At 43.6% G+C, this 15,217-nt stretch overlaps 1 protein-coding gene across 1 annotated transcript in view; it reads left to right on the top strand.

Moving 5' to 3' along the window:
* The window catches only part of LOC126179512 (inter-alpha-trypsin inhibitor heavy chain H4-like), a 123,306-nt gene that overhangs the window by 70,749 nt on the left and 37,340 nt on the right, over positions 1 to 15,217 (top strand). The window contains exons 11-13 of the mRNA XM_049924613.1: positions 211 to 304; positions 2,552 to 2,596; positions 13,910 to 13,972. Coding sequence (XP_049780570.1) covers positions 211 to 304; positions 2,552 to 2,596; positions 13,910 to 13,972 — 202 coding nt within the window. The remainder of the gene's footprint in view (positions 1 to 210; positions 305 to 2,551; positions 2,597 to 13,909; positions 13,973 to 15,217) is intronic.

The following is a 15,217-nucleotide window of genomic DNA, read 5'->3' on the forward strand; positions in this document are numbered from 1 at the left end:
GAGACCGAAGCCAACACTGCCTGGAGCTGTAAGCGAAGGGTCATCAACTCGACTTGCATATTTAACACAGCAATCAAATTTCCCATCCATACTAAGGACGGCCTGATAAATACACAGACTTACACGAAATACAGGAGCTGACGCTAACGAACTCTGAAATCTGTAGAATGAGACCAGTGGTAAGAGAGATGGCACTGTGGTGTGTTTCAGTACTCCTTCGTGACTCCCGTGACATCATTGGTGGTGGTGAAGCCTAACGACACGTCTGCTGTGGACCTGGAACGTGCTGGAGGGAACCGAAGAGGTGAGTATATTCAGCTCAATCGTAAAGGTTTTATAATAAACCGCTCCCAAACTAACAACTTATGTTTGACATGGTGGCTCTTTGCCACGTCATTTTAAATAAATAAAAGAGAAAATTGCTGTTTGATGACAGATTTCATACTATGGAATATCAAAGTAGTCTAGAGTTATTACTTACTTATCTGTCGAAAAATGTAACTCTGTTGTAACCGCTAATTATCAGACACTAATTTCAAGAGCTTGCTCAACAAACCAAAAATTCTCTTCACTATTCGTGTGTTGCCGGCCGGTGTGGCCGTGCGGTTCTAGGCGCTTCAGTCTGGAATCGCGTGACCGCTACAGGCGCAGGTTCGAATCCTGCCTCGGGCATGGATGTGTATGATGTCCTTAGGTTAGTTAGGTTTAAGTAGTTCTAAGTTCTAGGGGACTGATGACCACAGATGTTAAGTCCCATAGTGCTCAGAGCCTATTAGTGTGTTGGTAATAGGTTTCTCTCAAATTTTCTTCTGATCAGAACACAAGATTTCAGCAATCATTTACATCAATGCTTATAATCCTGTGCTCGTGCTTCCACTCTGTGAGATGTGTAGGATATGTTCAAATAACGTTCAATATTCGATTGAGGAAATTAAGTAATGGCGAAACAATCTATTCCTCTAGATAGGATGCGTAACACATTACTCAATTTTTGGTCGAAAGACGTGCGGTCATACTTTAGAGAACTTACTAATACTCCTTATTAATTATTCGTTGAATTCAACGGCATATACACTCCTGGAAATTGAAATAAGAACACCGTGAATTCATTGTCCCAGGAAGGGGAAACTTTATTGACACATTCCTGGGGTCAGATACATCACATGATCACACTGACAGAACCACAGGCACATAGACACAGGCAACAGAGCATGCACAATGTCGGCACTAGTACAGGCTGCTATTCTCCCATGGAGACGATCGTAGAGATGCTGGATGTAGTCCTGTGGAACGGCTTGCCATGCCATTTGCACCTGGCGCCTCAGTTGGACCAGCGTTCGTGCTGGACGTGCAGACCGCGTGAGACGACGCTTCATCCAGTCCCAAACATGCTCAATCGGGGACAGATTCGGAGATCTTGCTGGCCAGGGTAGTTGACTTACACCTTCTAGAGCACGTTGGGTGGCACGGGATACATGCGGACGTGCATTGTCCTGTTGGAACAGCAAGTTCCCTTGCCGGTCTAGGAATGGTAGAACGATGGGTTCGATGACGGTTTGGATGTACCGTGCACTATTCAGTGTCCCCTCGACGATCACCAGTGGTGTACGGCCAGTGTAGGAGATCGCTCCCCACACCATGATGCCGGGTGTTGGCCCTGTGTGCCTCGGTCGTATGCAGTCCTGATTGTGGCGCTCACCTGCACGGCGCCAAACACGCATACGACCATCATTGGCACCAAGGCAGAAGCGACTCTCATCGCTGAAGACGACACGTCTCCATTCGTCCATCCATTCACGCCTGTCGCGACACCACTGGAGGCGGGCTGCACGATGTTGGGGCGTGAGCGGAAGACGGCCTAACGGTGTGCGGGACCGTAGCCCAGTTTCATGGAGACGGTTGCGAATGGTCCTCGCCGATACCCCAGGAGCAACAGTGTCCCTAATTTGCTGGGAAGTGGCGGTGCGGTCCCCTACGGCACTGCGTAGGATCCTACGGTCTTGGCGTGCATCCGTGCGTCGCTGCGGTCCGGTCCCAGATCGACGGACACGTGCACCTTCCGCCGACCACTGGCGACAACATCGATGTACTGTGGAGACCTCACGCCCCACGTGTTGAGCAATTCGGCGGTACGTCCACCCGGCCTCCCGCATGCCCACTATACGCCCTCGCTCAAAGTCCGTCAACTGCACATACGGTTCACGTCCACGCTGTCGCGGCATGCTACCAGTGTTAAAGACTGCGATGGAGCTCCGTATGCCACGGCAAACTAGCTGACACTGACGGCAGCGGTGCACAAATGCTGCGCAGCTAGCGCCATTCGACGGCCAACACCGCGGTTCCTGGTGTGTCCGCTGTGCCGTGCGTGTGATCATTGCTTGTACAGCCCTCTCGCAGTGTCCGGAGCAAGTATGGTGGGTCTGACACACCGGTGTCAATGTGTTCTTTTTTCCATTTCCAGGAGTGTAAGTGCGGCTATGCCTTAGAGAATTTTCTAATACACTATATCGGTTATTGGTTGAGTGAAATGGCATGTGTCTTTTAATTACAGGATACCCAGCGCGTTCAGCTCTCCGCCATGGATACACTTCTTTATGTAAGTCGTCTTTTGTACTTTTTATTCCTGTACCCTAGCATGTCCGATAAAAAAATTTGATTGTACGCCTTCTACTTTCAATGTGTCCGCCACGATAGCTGAGTGACCAGCGTGACAGAATATCATGCAACGGGCCGGGATTGTATTCCTAGGTGGGTCGGAGATTTTCTCCTCTCGGGGACTGGGTGTTGTGATGTCTTCATCATCATTTCATCCTCATCGACACGCAAGTCGTCGAAGTGGCGTGAACTAAAATGACTTGCACTGGGCGAACAGTCTATCCTACGGGAGGCCCTAGCTGCACACACACACACTGATTGCTTTAGATGCTGTTGTGTACCTCGTTAAGAAGTAGTCGGCTTACTGCTGGTAAAATTGTTGTTTTATTGGTAAACAACCGGTTTCACGACCTGTAGCCCTGGCATCAGTAGCAACATACATGGTACAGAGGAATATACAATGTTTCAACTTTGGGGATTATTGAAATTAATAAAGGTAATATCTTGCTCACAATTTTTAAAGGTCATAGGTGCACCAATCGCTCCTAGTCAACGCGTATTATTCAGTGAATATTACCTACATTACATTGACAAACGAAGGGTGACCAAGACATTATCCATTAATTTCGTTAATATTACTGGTGGGTGGATAATGTAGTTTTAGATCCTTGTTTTAAGATTTTCCAACATCTAAAAGAAGAAAAAAATATTGTATATTGAGGGGCACTAGAGAAATGTTTTTAAAAGACCAATGGGCTATAAAATAGTCATTACTAAGGTGATTATTCGGGGCCAGTGCAACTTACGGTGTAGATTGGCATTAAGTGGAACTTTCTTACAGGTGCGACGGGACGGCACCATGTCTAATTAAGAGTGGAAGCGGCCCGCACAAGTGACTAAGACGGTCTAACAAGCTGAGTGCTGGGTCGCTCCCTTTACAAGCACGTTTATTTCTGAATGTTCCTACGTACTATTACTTGGTCACGTAAATAATCAATAAGCCAGAATGACATGCTGCTTTAATTCTAATTGGTTATTCAACTTGAACTGTGCATTCTCATTTTTATGTATAAAAACTGTACTTCCAGTAACATATTCAAAATACGGCTTTTTTCTTTATCATAAAGTATTTTTAAACTTTTTTAATGGACTTGTCACTCTTCGTCCCGTTTCACGTCAGCGTGTTGTTAAATCTGATGGGGGGTTACTTCAATTAAGGTGATCTTGAAATATTTTGCGAAATGACCTACCAGTTTGTCCTATATACACTGAAGAGCCGAAGAAACTGGTTAACCTCCCTAATATTGTGTAGGGCCCCCGTCAACACGCAGAACTGCCGCAACACGACGTGGCATTGACTCAACTAATGTCTAAAGTAGTGCTGGAGGGAAATGACACAAAGAATCCTGCAGGGCTGTCCATAAATCCGAATGAGAAAGAGGGATGGGGATCTCTTCTAAACAGCACGTTGGAAGGCATCCCAGATAAGCTCAATAATGTTCATGTCTGGTGAGTTTGGTGGCCAGCGGAAGTGCTTAAACTCAGAAGAGTGTCCCTGGAGCCACTCGGTAGCTATTCTGGACGCGTGGAGGCGTGTCGCATTGTCCTGCTGGAATTGCCCAAGTCCGTCGGAATGCACAATGGACATGAATGGATGCAGGTGATCAGACAGGATGCTTACGTACGTATCACCTGTCTGAGTAGTATTTAGGCGTATCAGCGGTCCCATATCACTCGAAATGCACACGCCCTACACCATTACAGAGCTCCTACCAGCTTGAACAGTCCCTTACTGACATGAAAGGTTCATTGATTCACGAGGTTGTCTCCATACCCGTACACGTCCATCCACTCGATACAATTTGAAACAAGATTCGTCTGACCAGGCAACATGTTTCCAGTCATCAACAGTCTAATGTCGGTGTTGACGGGCCCAGGCGAGGCGTAAAGCTTTGTGTCGTGCAGTCATCAAGGGTACACGAGTGGTTTACATATTTCTGTATTGGAACACGCATGACGACACCCGTTTTTTGGGGCTTCAGTGTATTTCTTAGGACAATCATTGTATTTAATGCGGTATAAACCCGCCTCATTATATTCACCACAACTTTTCCCTTCTGCCTGAGTTTGCTACCTAGATTCGAGAAAGTAAAATTGGCTGGAATGATGGTTTTAGCTCTCATACTTTTGTCTATTTTTTAGAATAGTGTGCTCAAAAATCAGGGCGTTTCTTTGTCTGATCGGTCGGTCTAAGCTATGGGACAGAGCATTTTTCTTTTTTAATATATTTCAGGGCACGAAACCAGACGTATATCAATAAAATAATAATTTTATCGGCTTTCAGTGGAAATCTTCTTAACATCATGTTGTTCAACAGCTGCGGATGCCCAGAATTTAAAATACATTGTGCATCTATCTTCACAGCCATGTTGATTTATCATGCAAATGTACCAAATCATGACGGAGATGTTCAGTACAATCCGGGCAATAGGCTCTGAGTTGACTAATCTGTCAAATATATCTGGTTCACTTAAAAACAGATACAATGAATCTTACTTTGTGGACAGAACTATTACATTGATACAAAAAATTGCTATTGGAGGAAGCAAGCTATTTATTTGTGTTCTTCACAACTGTAGACTATTTTGTGGATAGCTGAAACATGTCATACTTCCTCTTTGATGTGTCCACTAAATTATGCTTATAATGATGGTATGTCATATCGATACCACCCCGCTGGTGTCCCATAGTTGGTAATGGAATCGTAAGTTTCTATTAGACGCCGATAGTGGTCCCAAGGGAGCTGGCGGTCCCAATGGCGCGCGCCCACTGAGCCACGCCTCCAATGACTCTGGGCTTCGAGTGCCGTCTGCCGCCGCAGTGTAGGACGGCCAGCGGCAGCCACACAGCCGTCTTGCACTTGAAGCCTCATCACTATAACACCATCGTTTCTGCCTAGTACAGCGAGCCTCATCCTAGTTGCTACTATACGAAACAAACAAACAACATCTGAACAGGCCGGACGCCGTGTCATCCTCAGCCCGTAGGCGTCATTGGATGATGATACAGGGAGGGGGGTGGGGGAGGGGGGCACGTGGTCAGCAGAACACTCAGCCAGCCGTTTTCGTGACCTACTTCCAGTCAGGTGGCTGCTCAGCTGGCCCCACGAGGGCTGAGTGCAGCCCGCTTGCCAATAGCACTCGACAGACCCGGACAGTGCTAAACTCCGGTGACCTGACGGGAACAAGCATCAACTTGAAAAATGGTCGCATTGGCGCGCATATCTAACGTTAGTAATAATGTTACAGGTTTTTCACTTTTCCAGATTTATTAAAGTGAGTTTGTTGTGCACTGCTACGTTCGGATCGCACCGACTGTCACTACCGTGTCTTTATTACTGTTCCGGCGAGAGGCGGCTGATTTACATGTACTGCTATCGTAACCTTCAGTTCCACAACCAAAATAGACAGCCAACAATGTGGACAGCAGGAGCGAGGATGTTGGTTGAAACAAGATGGACAAATATTTTCGTTCGGGTGCATAGCTTGATGAGTTCTCAGAAGCGAAACTACGATTAGAGAACGACCGTTTGGCTGCACGTGAAGTTGCGCTGCTCCGTCCTTATGCCCGTCGCCTTTAGTGCTTAGGGAAGGGAGGTTCCCGGGGACCGGCATGTTTACCGAAGCGCTTCGGTTTTTCTGATCCGCTTACGAAGCGTGATTGCCGTTGCCCCAGTGGTGAGACGGATACTAAGGACTGAGCGTTCCAACCACTTTCTGTTCCTTTTGTGAATTCTAAAGCCTGAGCAATTCTTATCAACTCTTCTAAAGAAAGATCAGGATGTCCTAAAGCCTGTGTGCAAACGTCCTTATCTGGGTAAACATAAATCCCTAATGAAACTTCCTGGCAGATTAAAACTGTGTGCCCGACCGAGACTCGAACTCGGGACCTTTGTCTTTCGCGGGCAAGTGCTCTACCATCTGAGCTACCGAAGCGCGACTCACGCCCGGTACTCACAGCTTTACTTCTGCCAGTATCTCGTCTCCTACCTTCCAAACTTTACAGAAGCTCTCCTGCGAACCTTGCAGAACTAGCACTCCTGAAAGAAAGGATATAGCGGAGACATGGCTTAGCCACAGCCTGGGGGATGTTTCCAGAATGAGATTTTCACTCCGCTGCAGAACCCCTTCGCTACATGACGCTACGCAGCTCCGTCTAGTCGCGGTTCCGACTCCAGCATTCGTGCTTTAGTACAGAGAGCCTCATCCTTGCTGTTATTGAATGAGCTGGACTCCATTTCTTGCTGCCTTAATTATAACGAGTCTTCGTATCGAGCAAATCTTCTGTTTGCTCTGGTAACTTGTTCGCTTGTAGTTTCTGCTCCTGTCCAGCTGTCCTGCAACGACAGTTTCAGCACTACACTCTGTAGCCCAGCTCTCCTTACTGCTGCGTGCGAAGTGTGCACAACATGTGCGATGGAGTACGTCCACATCGTACTGTGGGCGTCTTCGGTTTCTTTCAGGAGACCTTCAGAAATTATATCGTTCCCCTGTAGGATTCACCGGAGATGGTGCGGAATGACCACCTTACAGGTCCGAACTCGAAGCGTGTGATTAGTTCTAATGCGGTAATCGGAAGGACAGGGTCTTCAAAGCTGCATCTGCAAAACTACAAGGGTTTTTTTACTGCAATTTTAGAGTGATCCATGAAGTCTAAAATAATGATCAACATTATCAAGGAATTCAGTCATGGCTCTACACAATCCTGAAGAAGGAAAGCACTTTGGAAACTTTACGTATTAAATTTCAGGTTGTCTGCTATGGCGTGCCGGCCGGAGTGGCCGAGTGGTTCTAGGCGCTTCAGTCTGGAACCGCGCGACCGATACGGTCGCAGGTTCGAATCCTGCGTCGGGCATGGATGTGTGTGATGTCCTTAGGTTAGTTAGGTTTAAGTAGTTCTGTTCTAGGGGACTGATGACCACAGCAGTTGTCCCATAGTGCTCAGAGCCATTTGAACCATTTTGCTATGGCGTAAATATGAAAACAAGAATTAATTTGTAGTCGGAAAAAAACATTCCTATTTTTGCGCCACTGTATACGCACATGGTTAAACTGTTTATGAAGGATTGGCCTGACAGAAAGAGAATACAACCCGCCGAAACAAAATCCACGGAAGTCCAGAAACGTAGCCAGTTGTAGTCGTAGAATAACAGGCCGATGTACGAATGTTTCCGTAGGCATGGACCGAGTAAAAGTGACCGCTCCAGCAGACGATCACAGTTAGGGATCACGAGGTCCCGCCACGTAATATGACTTGAGGTCCATGGGTGTGACGTATGTGATAGCGCCGCTTACGGTCAACTGACGTTGACTGTGGCGTCGCCTATAGCGAGGGACGGGGCGGACGGGGATGTCATGGTCGATCTCCGACTTCTGTGGTAGTCTCATATCGCTGGGTGACAAAAAACAATTAAGCTCTAAGCCCGCTTAAATTAACATGGCACCACAATTGCATTCAGTGGATTTTATCGATTACACAGATGTATTTAAAGTGGCTGCAGTCCATTCCAGGAGATTAGCGCCTGGGTTCCCTTGTGCTATGTTCCAAGAATAATAAAATAAGTCGAAACAATAATTCACAATATGTGCTTTGTTGGTAAATATCGCTCACACTATTCACAGAAATCACGATTCGCACGATAAAAAATTGTCAGCCATAATGTTTCATAGTTACCCAACTTAATTTTCCCAGATATTCAAAAAAATTACATCAGTGATAGGTCACGCGATCCACACTAACAACATACTACAATGAACTGCTGTTGGTGTCTTTAAAAACTGTACATATAGGCGTGTCGAGCCAGCCGTTGTGGCCGAGCGGTTCTAGGCACTGCAGTCCGGAGCCGAGCTGCTGCTACTGTCGCAGGTTCGAATACTGCCTCGGGCATGGATGTGCGTGATGTCCTTAGGTTAATTAGGTTTTATTAAGTGTAGGGGACTGATGATCTCAGATGTTAAGTCCCATAGTGCTCAGAGCCATATAGACGTGTCTCTCCCCACCAGAGTACAGGATGTAAGGTCACTCAAACGATGTACAGGAATGAACTTCACAGTAAAAAATAAGCTCACTCGTGACAAGAAATACTTTGATTTATAATACTCTTAAAAAAAAAAAAGATTGCCATTTGCAAATTATAGCTGTTGGAATGTATACAAAAGTAGTAACAACAATTCTTGAGGCGTCTGGTTGTGCCATCTTAGCAAAATAAACAAAGTAATTTTTACAAAATTTTAAGTGACTGTGAAATGTTGGGCATCACCTTAAAGCATTTGTCATGCTAATTCCAAAACTGGTCTTCAGATTTCATGCAACGATCATATTTCCAAAATTATGGATAACAAACTATTGAAATTAACATGTCCAAATATTTTTTTTATATTGATTCTTCTGATGCTTTTGCAATCCAGTTGTAGGTATTAAACACGATCTGTTGTCCTGTAACTTAAGTTTTATATATTAGAAAACATCATTTATTTGGATTTTGATATTTCACCGAGGAGCCTTTGGCCCTACGTGATACAGTTCTGTTATAAGTCAAAAGAGAAGGTTCCCGACGATACCTATTATCGTACTGTGATCTTTAGTTGTTATAGATCCTAAGTTATGGTATATGAGGTAATGGATTTATCTGCTTACAACGTTCGAAATATACATTTGTTACAGAGATCTGAAAAAACAATTTCGCGTTTGTTTGTTATCCACGTAAGCTGCAGTCAGCAATGTTGCGCCTTGCATATAACAAAAATACAATTTCCGCAGTATCAAGTTAGGTTAGAATCAGAGTATGCCGCAACGTGTTGCAAACGACTTTGCTCCCATAATCGATCACTTCCATTATATCTCAAGCTCCGATAATTCCATACCGCTGTCGGAGTCGATTATAGCAGTAAAGTCATCAGAAAGACTATTCTGATATTGTGATTTCTCGTGGAAGCAAGACTTAAGAAAAAGTAACATATATTAATAGGTCTTGTCCATCTGGAAAAAGAGTAGGACAATGTAAAATGCGGCAAGACGTTTGAAATTCTCAGAAAAGAGAAATAAACTGTACTCCACACCACATGTACGAACACCAAGAGGGAAAAATATAAATGGAAGACGAAGAACAAAGTGCTCGGGTAAAAAAAAAAAAGGTAAGACAAGTGTGCAGTCTTTCATTCCTACTGTTCAATATATGCATCGAAGCAACAATGACGGAAATAAAAGTAAGATTCGGTAGTTGGCTTAAAATTAAGGGTGTGAGGATATCAATGACAAGATTCACTTATAGAGTTGATTATCCTCCTTCAAACTGAAGAACAATTACGGGAAAGGAATGAGCAGTCTGATGAGTACGGAATGACTGTTGGAAAAAAGGAAAAGAAGAGAATCATTGCGTTTGCGATGTGACGCTTTAAAAGGATGTTGAAAATTAGATGGACAGATTAGAACTAAGGAGGTTTAGCACCGAATCGGTGAAGAAAGGAGAATATGGAGAACATTGAGAAGAAGAAGGTGACAGGATATGTTTTAAGACGTCAGTGAATAACTTCCATGGTACCAGACGAAACTGTAGATGGTAAATACTACAGGGGAAAACGTAGATTGGAGTATATTAAAAAAATCTTTGTCGATCCTTTGTGTAGGGATGGCGTCCTTGACTAATAACCAAAACGTTCTCGGTTCCTGGTTCGAACCTTGCCACTGCTTACATTTAGAATAAATGAGAAAAAATAGGAGAGGGAGTAGAAGAAAGGTTTGTGGAAGAGCATGGGATTGGTAGTAGGAATGAGAGAGGAGAGAGACTAATTGAGTTCTGCAATAAATATCTGTTAGTAATTAATAGGGGATACTCTGTACAAGAATCAAATGAGGAGGTATACTTTGGAAAATCCGGGATATACTAGAAAGTTCCCGTTAGATTACATCATGATCAGGTAGAGATTCCAAAATCAGATATTGAATTGGAAGGCGTACCCAGGAAAAGATGTAGACTCAGATCAGTGATGAAGAGCAGGCTAAATTTTAAGAGACCAGTAGGGAAGAATCAATGAGCAAAGAAGAGGGGTACGAAAGTATCAATGAATGAGGAAATACGCTTGAAGTTCCCTAAGGAACAGCTCAGCAAGCATTTCGATTCAAGAAGAATGGAGGTATCTAAAAACGGCAATCACAGAAGTTGAGATTAAAAACGTTGGCACTGTTGGAAGAAAACGTGGATAGTAGAAGAGATACTGCAGCTGATCGATGAAAGAAGGAAGTACAAAAATGTGCAGGAAAATTCAGGTGTCCAAAAATACAAGTCAATTAAGAGCGAAATAAACAGGAAATACTGGGAAGCTAAATGTGTAGAAATCCAAAAAGGAATGATTGTCAGGACTGACTCAGCATGCAGATAAGGAAAAACAGGCTCCGAAGAAATTAAAAGCAAGAACGAGCCCATTAACAGTTCAGTAAGAATTCCAAGAGAGCGGGTAGGTGGAAACAGTACACTGCAGACCTCTATGAGGGTGCGTTCATGCGCCTTTCTTCCACTCCTTCCCTTACAACCGCATTCCAATACCCATGACTATTAGATTTCTTCTCCCTTTACGTCTTCTATCTTCATTTTCTGCTTTCGACGTCGGCATATATACCGGCATATACACCTGAGCTATTGTTGTCGTTGTTGGATTGCTGTAGAATCTGATGGGAATAACCCTATCACTGAACAGCTCAAAGTAACTCTCTGTTCTATCTTCCTATTAATAACGAATCCTACTTTGGTTCTACTGCTTTCTGCTGCTGTTAATATTATCCTGTCTTCTTTCTATTTCACTTCACTGACGCTCAATATATCCAGATTGAGCCATAGCAATCCCCTTGTCAGATTTTTTAGCTTCCTCACTCATAGAATGCTACACTTTCGTTGATTATTCAGTCTTTTTCTCACCTCCCCATTGGCCTCCCCTCCCGGAGATCCGAATGAGGGACAAGTCTGGAAACTTTTGCCAATGTTGATATCATCAGGATACTTTTCAATTACTGGCCAGATGTCCTGTGGAAACATATTAAGCGCGGGGAAGTCATAGGTAACAGGAGAAATACTCGTATTTCAGTTGATCGACGAAAGAAGGAAGAAAGTAATCCCAGGAAAATTCAGGAATACAGAAATACAAATGACTTAGGAATGAAATGAATAGGAAGTCGAGAGAAGCTAAGGCGAAATGCCTGTGTGAAAACTGCGATGAAACTGAAAAAGGAACGATTGTCGGAAGGACTAACTCAAGGAAAAGTCAAGACATCCTTCATGAATTCCACTGTTAAATGCAGAGAAGAGAGGAGATAGGTGGAGGGCTGCTGTGAGGGGGAAGACTTGTCTGATGGCGTGATGAAATAAGAAGAAACAGGAGTCGACGGGGAAGAGAGAAGAGGATCCAGTACTAGAATAATAATTTTAAAAAAAGATTTGGAAGACTTAAAATATAACAAGATCGGAAGGATAGCTGACTTCCGTCGGAACTTCTAAAATCATTTGGGGGCGGAAGGGGGGGGGGATGCGGGGAGTACAGACAAAATGAATATTCACGTTGGTGTGTACGTTGTATGAGGCTGAAGATATGCCATCAGACTTTAGGAAAAAAAAACATTATCCACATAATTCTTAAGGTTGAAAGATCCGACAAGTGCAAGCTTAACAGTTCATGCAGCTAAGTTACTGACAACAATAATATACGGTAAAATGGAAAAGAAAATTGATCTGTTAGATGCCTGTCACTTTGGCTTTAGGAGAGGTAAGGCACGAGAGAAGCAATGCTGACTTTGCAGTTGATAATGGAAGCAACACTGAAGAAAAATAAAGACACGTTCGTAGGATTTGTCGACATGGAAAAACGTTGGACATTGTAAAATGGCGCAAAGTGCCTGGAACTCTGAGGAAAATAGGGGTAAGCTACAGGAAAAGACGGGTAACGTACAATATGTATAAGAACCAAGAGAGAACAATGAGAGTGGAAGATCAATAAAGAAGTGCACGGATTAAAATGAGTGTAAGGCTGGAATGTAGTCTTCGCCCTACTGTTCAGTGTATACATCGAAGAAGCAGTTGGCCGGCCGGTGTGGACGAGCGGTTCTAGGCGCTTCAGTCTGGAACCGCGCGACCGCTACGGTCGCAGGTTCGAATCCTGCCTCGGGCATGGATGTGTGTGATGTCCTTAGGTTAGTTAGGGTTAAGTAGTTCTAAGTCCTAGGGGACAGATGACCTCAGATGTTAAGTCCCATAGTGCTCAGAGCCATTTGAACCATTTTTGAAGATGTAGTGACGGAAATGAAAGATTCAAGAATGCGATTAAAATTCAAGGTGAAAGGATATCAATGACACGATTCGTTGATCACACTGGTATTCTCAGTGAAAGTGAACAATAATTATAGGATGTGTTGAACAGAATGAATACTCTAATGAGTAGAGAATATGGATTGAGTGTAAGTGGACGACAGACGAAAGTAATTAGAAATGGCAGAAATGAGAAATTGGTGAACACGAAGTAGATGAAGTTACGGAATTCTGCTACCTAGGCAACAAAATAACCCATGACGGATGGAAAAAAGACTGCATTAAAAAAATGGCTCTGTTAAAGAGATGTCTTCTAGTATTAAACATAGGCCTTAATTTGAGGGAGAAATTTCTGAGAATGTACGTTTGGAGAACTGCATAGTATGGTGGAGAAACATGGACTGTGGGAATACCAGAAGAGGCGCGAAGCGTAGCGAAGCATTTGAAATGCGGAGCTTCGTAAGAATATTGAAAATTAAGTGGAATGGTGAGATATGGAATGAGGAGGTTCTCCGCAGAATCGGCGAGGAAAGGAATGTATGGGAAACACTGACACGAAATCATTGTTAAGACATCAGGGAATAACTTCCAAGGTACAAGAGGGTAAAAACTCTGGAGTAAGACAGAGATTGGAACATATGAAGCAAACAATTGAGGATGTAGACTTCAACTGCTACTCCGACGTGAAGAAGTTGACTCAGGAGAGGAAGTTGTGACTGGCTACAACAAACCAGTCAAGACTGAAGTAGTCAGTGATGATTTCTTCTGGGACATTTACCTAACACCATACGGTTTAGCTAAAACCCTACTGTTTTATCAACTTTGCAGACTGACAGTTGAGTTTTTTACTTGTTTTTCGAAATTACATTGTGTGGGAAATGTGTAAAGATTTTATTGCCTAATTCAGTATACAAGTGCACTTTTAACATTCATTCGATACGCTTCACTGTGTTTATGTTTCAGTGTATGCTTTGAGGAGCCGCCCACGTACTCACCGACCTTCGCACCAACAGTATATTCCTCAAAGTAAGTTGCACACGTATTTATTTTAATTAACTTAAATGTAACTCCACAGACTAAGTATCGTGTGACTTAGGGAACTGTACTGCGCTAGAGTCCACAAAATGAATATAACAACATAATTTTTGAAAGGAATTTAGGAGGGTTAGAGAATGAGGAAAGATAGATCACAAGCCACTTAGCATCCAAGTTCTCAAGCCCATGCAAGCGCATTTAAAAATGTCAAAACTAGAAAAACTGTTGCACAGCGACAATAAATCTCTGCATCAACATGGCATAATGTTTGTGAAGAGATTCGAAAGCCTTATTGGCAGTCAGTTCCATTGCTCAGGCCTTAGGGGAACAGACAGGATGCCATTTGTTTTTCCTCTTGCCACCATTCGCCACCAAGAGCTCGCTGGTCAGTCCTTGAGGTGGAGAGTATACGAGGAATTCATCCATCAGAACAGATCAATGCAGAATAGTTGAAAATTATCGTCCATATAGAGGAAGTCAGGGGCGATTGTACTCCCGAGAGGCCTCCATGTGGTTGCAGTACCTCATCTCTGTACTGTGCTGGTACTATCCACTGACCATTGTGTAGTACATGCGCCACAAGTATACCTTGTTTTATCACAGTGCTTCCTATTCAGCGTGTTATTTTGCTGTCAAATGTTAGGGTGTGCCATATTTTCTTGCTGTTTGAGGTTTCTATACCTATTGTGCCTTGTGTGTTGTCTATTGTGTGGTTGTTTCTGGTGTGTTGTGTCGTGACACTGCTGTGTCTGTTTGGTGTCACCTGTGTTTTTATTTTATGGTTTAGTCCGTCAGCAATATTTACTTTTAACCATTTTGTGTGGGAGTCTATCCGACTGTGTTTAGTTCTTGCGTGTAGCCATCTTTGCCCGTTGGAATTCCATTCAGTCCGTGTAGGAGGTATCTCTGGCTGGCCTGCTTGTGAGCTGTTAGGTGGTTTTCCCTGTTGAGAATAACTGCACTGCATATTGGTACTTCGAAAACAAAATCTTTGAACGAATTATGAATCCAAAATGGTACAAAATAATACATTTGTACCACTATGTTGACGAGATAATTTTCTTGACAGAAGGAACATGTGACCAGATACTGCAGTTACACACAGACATCAATACGTTTCATCCAAAAATTCAGTTCACACTTGAAACTGAAAAAGACAAACTAAATTTCCTATACATAGTAACAGAAAGCAAAAACCATAAACGCCACTTCTCAGTATACAGAAAACCTAAATCA

Source organism: Schistocerca cancellata, chromosome 1, assembly GCF_023864275.1.
Source record: "Schistocerca cancellata isolate TAMUIC-IGC-003103 chromosome 1, iqSchCanc2.1, whole genome shotgun sequence".
Taxonomy (NCBI): Eukaryota; Metazoa; Arthropoda; class Insecta; order Orthoptera; family Acrididae; genus Schistocerca; species Schistocerca cancellata.